Here is a 10,262-nt window from a genome sequence, read left to right as displayed (position 1 = left end):
GGAATTTTCCTATTCCGAAACTGTTCACCCATACTTGGTGAATGCCGGTCCAACAAAGTAAGTTCCAGCTTCTAGCGACATCCATCTGTCTCCCATTTGGTGAATGCCGGCACATCGAACAAACTTTTCGTGGATAGGTATTATTTGATCTCCACCTCTTTCATAGAATTCAATTCTTTTAAGCTGTCGAGGCTCTTAATCCTCCACAATAATGTAGCCGAAGATGCCATTGTTGCTTTTGGCAGATGAAAATTTCTGTTGTTGCTTTGACTTTCATTTTGCTTGACTAAGGAATGAGTTTGACACTTTTCCAATTGCTTCATTTTTCTGTTTGTTTTGTACAGTACTTTTCGCCATTTTGTTACTCTATTATTTTGTTATAACTGCTATTAGTCTCGGTTTTAAGTTATAGGATGTTTACAAAAGTTTATCTTTCTAAGATATAAAAGAAATGCAAAAAAAGAAAAAAAAGAGAGAGAGAGAGGAATTGATCGGTCCTCGGTAGACCTTGGGATTGGTTTGGATTGGATCGATTTCAAGGTCCAATTAAAAAAAAAAATCAATTATGAAGTTTACATGATAAGTTCCAAAAACTAAGAGCCGATCTCAACAAGTTTCAAATTTCAAGTCTTGAACTCACTCACCTTAAAACTGATTACCCTCAGGTAAGATAGGTCAACCACAATTTTCCCTTCCTTGACAATATTACAAATCAATTTCTTTTGGTCAATGATATGAAAGATCAAATTGTCAGACCATCACTCATATACATACTATAGCTCATTATCTTACGACTAATCTTTTCAACCAGGCATAAGAAAACTGTAGACAATCCAAGGTTTTTCTTCTCTTTCGTTTTGGAGAGCCGAGAAACCTTCTGGGTTGAACCTTAACGTAAGGGGCATTTTTTAGGCCAAACATCACTCAGCACAAGAAGTCTAAGTTGCTAGAACAGCACTTGATCATAATTCTTCCTTGACACCTGCTGAAGGACGAGGAAGTTTCCTCAACATAAGAGAAAGAACTACAAGATACGATTGGAGTTGAATAAGTAACCACAGGCAAAGTATTCTGGTAAACTGAAGGGACTGTCGGTCCGCAAAAATATGATGATGAAACGCCTAAACGTCCCCCACCAAAGGATGGCTGGGTATAACATGAACGAACACAAAACATGCTAGACCATCAGGTTTAGACCAGGGTTCACTTATTAAGGTTTAGAATTAGGGTAATCATAGGATGTACCCATAAATATGGGAGACACCGTTGGCTGTATGTCACAAATGTACCAAGTAATCTCGCTAATGCAGCTTCTCGCATGTATTGAACCACCTTGAAGAAAATATCCTCATCATATTTACTTCTACATAGATTGCTCCAAATGTGACCAGAGGCCAATGATGGTTGACAAATCAAGGGAAAGAACAGGAGCAGAATGTATGCAGAATGTGCTTTTATTTATATAAAGGATGACTGCCACAGCATTCAGCCCCAAAATTCCCAATCTTTAACATGTTCAACAAAACAAACAGAAAGCATTCAATTTCGCCAACTGACAACCAACTAGAACATTCCATTCTGAAACCAAAAAGCATGTGACATTAGATTGTAGCACCTGCCCCAACATTAAACTTCAAAGTTCTTAGGCCTCAGCAAACCTGCGAAAGAAGTCAAGAGTTCAATGACAATATGCGCCAAAGAAATCAATTAAGTATACAGTAAGAGTAGAATGACTTTCGAAATTTAAAGGTTACCCTAGCTCAGAGAGCTTCAGATGGGCTTCAGCATAATCTTCAAAGAAGGCATCTTCATTCTAAATCAAAAGGAAAGTACAATGAGCTCCAGCATACAGCAGCACAGAAGTTTTCGACAAGAGAAAAACACATACCGCAGCATATTTCTCAACAAGAGGGCGGAAAGCAGGGTCACAAAGAAGAGCCTTATCAGATGGCAGCTGGAGAAGTCCTTCCTTCTCTCCGCTCAACAATTCCCTAGTCAATGATTCAAACAATCACCATATGAACACGAAGACAATAACTTTATCCAACAATGGATTGAAAACGGGAAAATTAGAAGCCTCACTTGAAGTACGAGTTGTCGAATATGAGAGGGTTTGGGGTCCAGGCTCCCTCAAACCCGGACCTCTCTTTGTGGCACCTTCCCTGTTATTGAGTGCCACAGAGCAAAGGAATGAACTCAATGCAATAATTGGATAATTGTTCACAGACTGCATTTCATGTATTTCATTCTGACGGAGACAGAGACTGCATTTCATGCTACGCATAATATCCTACACTTAACAGAATCAGAACGCATGAAAGGATCTTAGGTTTGGGCACAAACCAGGGTATGCCCACCAGAGAGGGCCACAATATCCTTGTCAGAAAGGCCCATCTGAACACTAAACACTTGTCTCAAGTGGTCACAGCCTGCACGAAATGTCGATAGATCAACATTCAATCAAGAATCTACAAGCATGAAGACAAAATATTGGATTTGCTGGACATAAACTAACCCTTGGTAGCATCAGGAAGACGGCCTTCGGGAGGTGGTTGTGGTTTGTCCTGGATTTGGTGGATAAATATGAAAATATATCAGACAAATAACAAAGTAATAAGCACCACGATGAAAGCCAATAGATATAATGGCAAAGTGCAAACCATTATGAATGGAGAAAAAATGCAAACCGAGAGAAAGCAAAATCTTGTAGACCTTCGAAATGAAAGAGCACAAAAAGCAGTCAAGCATCCGACAAGAAATCCATATGGAGAGGCCTCACGTGGCTTACATTTTCTCAAAGCATATCAGTGGACATCTCTCAGAAATTTCTGAGGGATCATTGCAGCACTTATGTTCTACGTTAGAGGCTTTTCCACACGTAATAAACATAGCCAAATTATTTAGAAAAGTGAGCACAAGTGCCCAGGTTTGCAGTACCAAGTTCAGCAAACCAAAACGCAAAACAGTGTTGCTTTCAAGTGACCTGAAGAATATTTTTTTAATGAAGTTTCCTGAAAGAATGAACCTAAAAACAAGTGAATAGTTTTACTTTACTATCAGAACATTGATATATCTCCTACAATTCCAAGAAAGTAATATAAGATCCAAGTGGTCAGATTAAAGGGGCATAAGAACAGCAACCATAAATAGCTTCCACATGCCTAACGAAAGAAGGCATCGAACCAAATACCATATAACAACCAAATCTGTTTTGGTTACTATGAGAACAATTTCTGCTCGGCACATATCAGAACCCATTAAGAGTAATTCCACTGATCTTTCATCATCCCTCTTCTGCTTCTTGACACATCAACATTGCAAGTCTAGGAAACATAAATTATATGTGCAGTTCAGTAGTAAAATTTAGGCATCAGTCGTTTTCTCACGTTAAAACCTCTATTGTGTGTCATTTTCCACTGTGTGTATACAGATCATCATATCAGAAGGCATAGATCCTGCTATGATAAAACGAAAGCAAACAAGATCGACTGACCTCTCTTCCAGGGTGAAAAGGGACTTCAGGTCCACCAGTAATTTCCACAGCAACAACGCCAGCCAGCTGTGTCACATTGGACAACATCATCAAATCAAGGTCATAAATGCATATTATTCAGAACGAAATGGTCGTTAACCGCTGCTCACGAATGCTTTCGAGCCGTCGGAAAAACCCGATCACAAGACCTGCTCTTGATATGTTCGCAAAGTGAAAAAACAGAACAAAGAAAAAAGACCTGGTAGAAATCAGCATAAGTGATGATAGGGAACTGGTCCTTGATCGGCTGCAAGAGTCTGACAGCAATGTCAAGCCCGTTGTTGGCCCCGTGACTGAGCTCCGCTGCGTGCTTCATGGTCCCAAATGGGCCTCCAGTCTTCGTCTTCACATCATATGTACCAGCAGAGTGCCACCTGCACGAACACACACAACACCCACGCACACCCAATATCACACAAATCCTCACACCACTATCCACAACTCTCTCTAAGTCTATGAAACTCCTAGTCAGAGAGAGAGAGAGAGAGAGAGAGAGAGAGAGAGCATACGCAATACGGAGCATGAGCGGAGCGCAGTTCTTCTCAGCGATGAGGCCTCTCAGCTTCCTCTTGCATTTCTCAACAGCCTTCTTGTACTCCTCGTTCACAGTCGGATACGACTTCCCCATGATTCTTCACCTATCGCAAGTAACCAAAGCGCACTCAGTCTCAGATCAACAACGCCCAACGGGAACGCTAACAACGACGACAAACAGAAACGAGGAACACAGAATCGCAATCCACAACACGCAAGACTACGATCTAGAACCCGGTCCAACATAACTGCATCAACACGCAGAGATCCGCCCCCCAAACGGACACAGAACCCACTATCGACGAGTGAACCGTGCTCAAGATACAGATCGAAACGAAATGCAGAAGACCAAAAAGGCCTCGAGGATCGGCGCGATCAGTGAATCGGGACGTACCGACGAAGCTGGAATCGAGAAATGGACGGCCAAAAACCCTATCTGAATCCCGCTAGGAGCTTGGAAGAACCGAGAGTGCGAGAGAGAGAGAGCACACGCAGGTCCGAGTCAAACGAGTGGGGAGTGGGGGAGACTAAGTAGGAGGTCGCGACCCGTGATGCGAGACAGCCGTTGGATATCCCCCCGAGCCTGCGGTTGCGATCGGGTGACTGGATGGACGGCCGAGGACGTTTCTAAAGCGACAAGCTCGGGCGGTCCTGATTGGCCGCAGGGTTTCTCCAGAGAGAGAGAGCGCCTGATGTAACGACGTGTGGCCTTGAGGAACGGTAGAAACCACGGGCGCGGTCGTGTGGCCCCCACGCGGACGTATCTACCTAAAAAGGTCCGACCCGAATGGAGCATGAATTGAAATTCGCGAGGCCAAGGAGAAACACTTTGGGCATGTAATCTAAACATTTAATTCCAATTGACTCAAACGGGCACGGGCCAGAATTGGGAAATGACTGGATTGGCCTCCTCGGTTCGTTTAATTACCGAAGTGGATTTTTATATGGGTATTGGGATTAATTGGAAAAGTAGGCGTAGAAGGGAACCTTCCGAAAAGCAGGGAAAGGCCGCATTATTACTTTCTTTTCTTAAAGGTTTATTATCCCGAAAAATTTCAAATCAATATCTCTATAATAAATTTATACCCAATTAATTTTTTGATCACTAAAAACTTCAAACTCATACACATGTGACAAGCTTATCACAAACTAATTTTTTTACCACAAAAAATTCCTATCCGATACACCTCATTCGTTAGCTTTCATTAAATTGAGTTAATATCACAAAAAAATCCAAATTGATACACTTTAGATAAACAAAGGGTAAAAACCTCAAACTGGTACATTCGTTATCATTCCAACTCAGCAATTTGACAAGAAAATTTAATGGAAACTAACAAAGGGTAAATTTTATCACGGATGTATCGGTTTAGGATTTTTCGTGGTAAAAAAAATTACATTTGTGTAAATTTATCATAGGTTTACCAGTTTGAGATTTTTTGTGGTATTAACCATTTCTTGAATTTGGTAAATTTAGGAGCTCAATCTTGCTATGAATGACCCAAATCCTTGACTCATTTCATGTTGATTTGATCCTAGGCTATTTAACTTTTTAGGTATATTTAGATTTAACTCGCCTTATATATGGTTGGCTGTCTTATTTGTTAACTCCATATGAACCGAATTCGCTGAATGAACGTGAATTGTGAGTCTGCTTTAAGCCTTTAACCCGAGACACATCTCGAATTTGGCTGAGTCATAATACATGAAGGCAATAGAGATGTTTGTTCTTTATTAAAGAATATTTGTTAAATAGTTGGGGAGCCATGCCTATATCTCATGATTACGTTTTCCTTTTCTTTTCTTTTCTTTTTTTCAAGCAAGAGTACAATCAAATCGATATGAGATATGTATCTTTTTATATTATTAAGATACTCGAATTTCAAACTTTTACCATATGCATTTTAGGGCTACCAAATAATAAGCATGAATGTTACGTTTTCAAATTTATTACGAGAGATTTTTGCAATCATACATTGATAGTTACATGTAATTCTTACACAAGGTAAAAAAAAATGGCAAATTTTCATCCTTGTGAAAAAGAAGTAAATTACTAAAAAAATTAGGGCTCCATATCACTTATAATTCGTAACTTTAGGGAAATTGTTCAAATGATAACCTAAAGTGTTCTCATTTTCTCAAATAATTACATGAAGTGCTCATATTTTATTAAATAAATGCCTAAAGTGAATCTTGCTTCAAATAAGGGCCTAAAAAAGCTATTAGTCTCAAAGAATGGCTTGGCCTTCAAGTTGGTTAATGGCATTTTTTGTGTTTGCCTGTGGCCGGGCCACGCCTAGGGGGCTGACCGGTGGCGATGCCCGAAGAGGGCTTGGTGAGGGTGGCCCTCTCTTGATCCGGCGAGGGCTACCCTCACCGGCCACAATGAGCCTTGGGCGAGGATCATGGCTCTTGCCTGCAGACGACGAGGTACAACAAAGAAAAAAAAAAAGAAATGAGAAAAAAGAAAAGAAAAATCAAAAAATTATTTAGAATCAAAATTGTTTTTGGATGAAAGTACCCTTGACCAGTAGGACTATTTAGCTGGCCGACATCAAGCCCTTATTTGAAATTGTCAAAGTCATTTCAGGCCCTTATTTGATACTAACATGGCTACTCGAGCCCCTTTATTTGAGAAAATGAGGGCATTTCATGCCTTTTTTTGGAATTTTCCCTAACTTGCAAGAATAGAAGTAAAAGCCACTCTCCTTATCACAACATTCAAATTCAACTTTATTATATTTATGATTGGATAAACTATCCATAACACCTATTACATTGTAACCAAGCGAGCATGTCAATTTCATTTGACGATTGAAAGATGATAAATCCATGCGATCATGATTCTTTTCAAGAATACCTACGCCGCAAGAAGCGAAGACGACAATATTATGGACAATATTGATTAATTAGAGTGGAGTACAACAAGTGTCACTAATCTCATAGCCATCGCAAAAAATATGCTCAATGATCTCAATTCCACGTGACTTGTCATATTATTAAGGGTAAAAGCCATAAAAAAATCCTTAACTATGCTCATTATGATACATTTATTCCAATTTTTTTGTGACACAAAAAATCCCAAACCGATATCCATATGACACAGTTACCTTGAACTTATACCAGTATGATACATTTACCACAAGTTTTTTTTTTGTGACACTAAAAAAGCTAAACTTGTATTAGTGTGATACACGTCCCTTACAATTTGGGGTAAATGTGTTACACGCCCATACGTTTATGATTTTTGGTGTCACAAAAAAATAATTTGAGCTAAATATATCACACGAGCAATAGCTTGATGTTTTTGGCGTCACAAAAAAGCTTAGAGTATTTGTGTTATTCGGGCACAAATTTGAGATTTTTGGTATCACCAGAAAACGTTTTCGATAAATATGTCATAATGAGCATAGTTTAGAATTTCTAGTAAATTTTTCCCATTATCAGCACACCGTTTGATAGAAAAGTCATGATCAGGTGCCGGCTGAGTAACGTGTTTGGCAAAATCCTTACCTCGTAAGACCAATCACATAAGGAGAAGCACAGAAGAGATGATCAAGATTATCTAATATTTTTTGTTTCGCTCTCTCTATCTAGTTGTTATTTGAAATATATATGTTTAAGAGAAGAATTTGGTAGGCATTTGATTTCTTTAATTTACGCACGAATCTACGAAACGCAAATTCATTTTCTTTTCCTTCCCCAAATTGAGCACATTTGCTCTTCAATCATATAACACGCCTCTAATTTCTCGGTCACTAATGACACAGAGCTTGTTTGCCACCTCTTACTACGCCTCCACGGGGAATGTCATGGCAATATAGTGAAAGAGAAGCAACAACGGGGTCAATTTGGTCCTATCACATCCCATCCCGTATCGTGAGTCGCGGACATTTTCCTTTGCAAGTGTGAACGCGTTGAGCGTGGGAAGATTCTCTCTCGACCAACGACCGCGACATGTCACGTGCGGGCCCCAAGAGAGCTGTGCCACCGCTCTCCCAATTAATTGGTCGCTGGCAAATAAATGCGACACGCACGATGAGACAATATATATATTAGGCTTAATACCTTCAAATTCATCTTGCAAGTACATCTATGTTTTGAATTTATTTTGATTTAGCCACCCATTAAGTCTTGATAAGTACGAAAGCCAAACAATCGTCACATGCGTTGCTCAAATTATGTTTAATCATTTGAACTTTGCTAATTATCTGTAAAATTATGGGCTATCAACTTATTTAAAACATGCATCTACGATTTTTTTTTTTTTCGAAATATGGTTTTATGATTCTCAAGTGTCAATTATTCGTAACTAGGAATGGCAAGGGAGGGACCACTCTCGTCTCATTATTACGGTGCACATCGCAAGGAAGTGGCGGCGTGAGGCTTGGCTTGTGATTGCTTGAAATTTTCATGATGTGTGGTAGGCATTTTTGTGCAAACCTTTTCGAAATAATAGGCCTGTTTCAAAAAGGCTACACGCGACAAGATAATGGCATTACACAGCTAACGGAATAATTACCACATCTTTCTTAAACCTGCCAATGCTTTCCCAAATTTTTTTCAGCATTGCCCACGTAGCTTCAAACCTTTGCACAAAATTTCAATATAACTTTTCCGGTCAATTGCAACTTGAAATGGGTGATGTGAGGATCTGTTGAGCTTATAAAGAGAAGCCTCGAAGAGTGCCTTCAAAGTGTCTTTGATGGATCTAGGAGGCGAGGTGAGGCTCTTAACAACGTCGATCGGGGCATTGATGATGGAGGTGGGAGGAGTCGGCAACGAGGAGGCTATGGAGAATGGCGGTATCACGTGTGAAGGCGGACTGGACGGTTGCGTGAGAAGTGGTGGCGCAATAACCAGACATATATAGAGTACATCTCACTCTTATGTGGGATTTTTTTTTTTTTGTCTAGATTATATCCAGTTAATATATGAATAAATTTGAGATTCCGAATTCCTTCAAATACCAAATTAAATAACTTTAGAATAAAAGCTACCCTACCGGTCACCATATACAACCGACAGTATTGCAAAGGGCTTTATTAGCAGAACAATCTTTGGGTGGGTGTGAGTATCACAATATATTGTGAGCTAGACATGGCCGGTTCCTCAAAATCGCCGGTTCCACGAAAAGGTGGAACCGGCGGTTCCAAGCCGGTTCTCGGGCCGATTCTGGTTCCGTTTTTTAATTTTATTTTTTAAAATAATAAATAATAAAATAAACATAATAAATTATAAATTATAATCATATTATACATTGTAAAAAAATGTGGCGAAAAAAAATGAGAGAGGAGGAATGGACTTGAACTTAATGAATTATCATTAAGCACCTACATATCTTCTTGGAGATAGAAGAATCAAAGCTCATATAGTTCTTTTACCTTTGATAACCCCAACTCACCTCATCGTCAATCGTCGCTACCCGTTGTGGTACTCGTGGCGGTGGTATCTCCACAATCCTCACTAAAAAATTTGTGTTCTCGATCCAGCTCTTGGTGTCGAAATCTAGCCTTCGTCCAATCGTCGACACAAGCTTGAGTTTCCACATACTCCGGACTTAATCTTGAACGGCGAGAGTCCAAAACTAATCGTCCAGTGCAAAATGTTTGTTCAACCGCAACTGTTGAAGAAGGGGTTGCTAATATCCGGCAAGTGATGAGGGCAAGAACTGGGTAATCGATTGAGTGACTCTTCCACCACTCTAGGATTTAGAAATCTGTACTATGTTCTGCATCACGAAACTCAAATTGAGTGGTTAAATATTTTTCTAATTCAGAAATATTACCTGTTGCCCTTTTTTATTTTTTTTTTCTACTCTTGAGCATATTGTATCATCTACTAAGTGAACTACCAGCTTCACTTCGTGAGGCGATAGATTGTAAAGATCCACAATCACTTAAACCATATCTACTACAAAATTCTCCATATAATACTACTATAGATTCTTTAACATCTCATTGTATATTTGAAATATCTATTGAATCTTCCAAATGTAAACAATCATGATAATACACATTCAGATATTCTAGTAAACCGTCTAATTTAATACGTAGATAAAAAACAATACTAACTAAATAGACAAGAGGAATTTTGAAATAATAATGCAACAATTTTTCTCGCATTACTAAAATAGTCCAATCTAATTCAAGATCTTTTTCATATTCACTAAAAACATTACCAATAATAATACACT

The 10,262-nt window shown here is 39.2% G+C and overlaps 1 protein-coding gene across 2 annotated transcripts; it reads right to left on the bottom strand.

Annotated features, from left to right (window-relative positions):
- Window positions 1-1,438: 1,438 nt before the first annotated feature.
- LOC115738276 (L-ascorbate peroxidase 2, cytosolic) lies at window positions 1,439-4,619 on the bottom strand. Of its 2 annotated transcripts, none has more exons than XM_030670862.2 (10): window positions 4,461-4,619; window positions 4,042-4,170; window positions 3,732-3,906; window positions 3,494-3,559; window positions 2,516-2,564; window positions 2,344-2,429; window positions 2,083-2,162; window positions 1,889-1,991; window positions 1,755-1,813; window positions 1,439-1,658 (listed from the first exon to the last, which is right to left on the bottom strand). In XM_030670862.2, exons 2-10 carry the CDS (start codon window positions 4,158-4,160, stop codon window positions 1,643-1,645), a joined length of 753 nt encoding a protein of 250 aa, XP_030526722.1. In that variant the 5' UTR covers window positions 4,161-4,170; window positions 4,461-4,619; the 3' UTR covers window positions 1,439-1,642. The 2 variants fall into 2 exon arrangements, with proteins under 2 accessions (XP_030526722.1, XP_030526724.1); XM_030670864.2 differs by having other exon boundaries at window positions 4,042-4,164; window positions 4,461-4,606.
- Between the last annotated feature and the right edge of the window lie 5,643 nt (window positions 4,620-10,262).

Source organism: Rhodamnia argentea, chromosome 8 (genome assembly GCF_020921035.1).
Source record: "Rhodamnia argentea isolate NSW1041297 chromosome 8, ASM2092103v1, whole genome shotgun sequence".
In the NCBI taxonomy this organism is placed as follows: Eukaryota; Viridiplantae; Streptophyta; class Magnoliopsida; order Myrtales; family Myrtaceae; genus Rhodamnia; species Rhodamnia argentea.
This window is presented reverse-complemented; position numbering and strand designations above follow the sequence as displayed.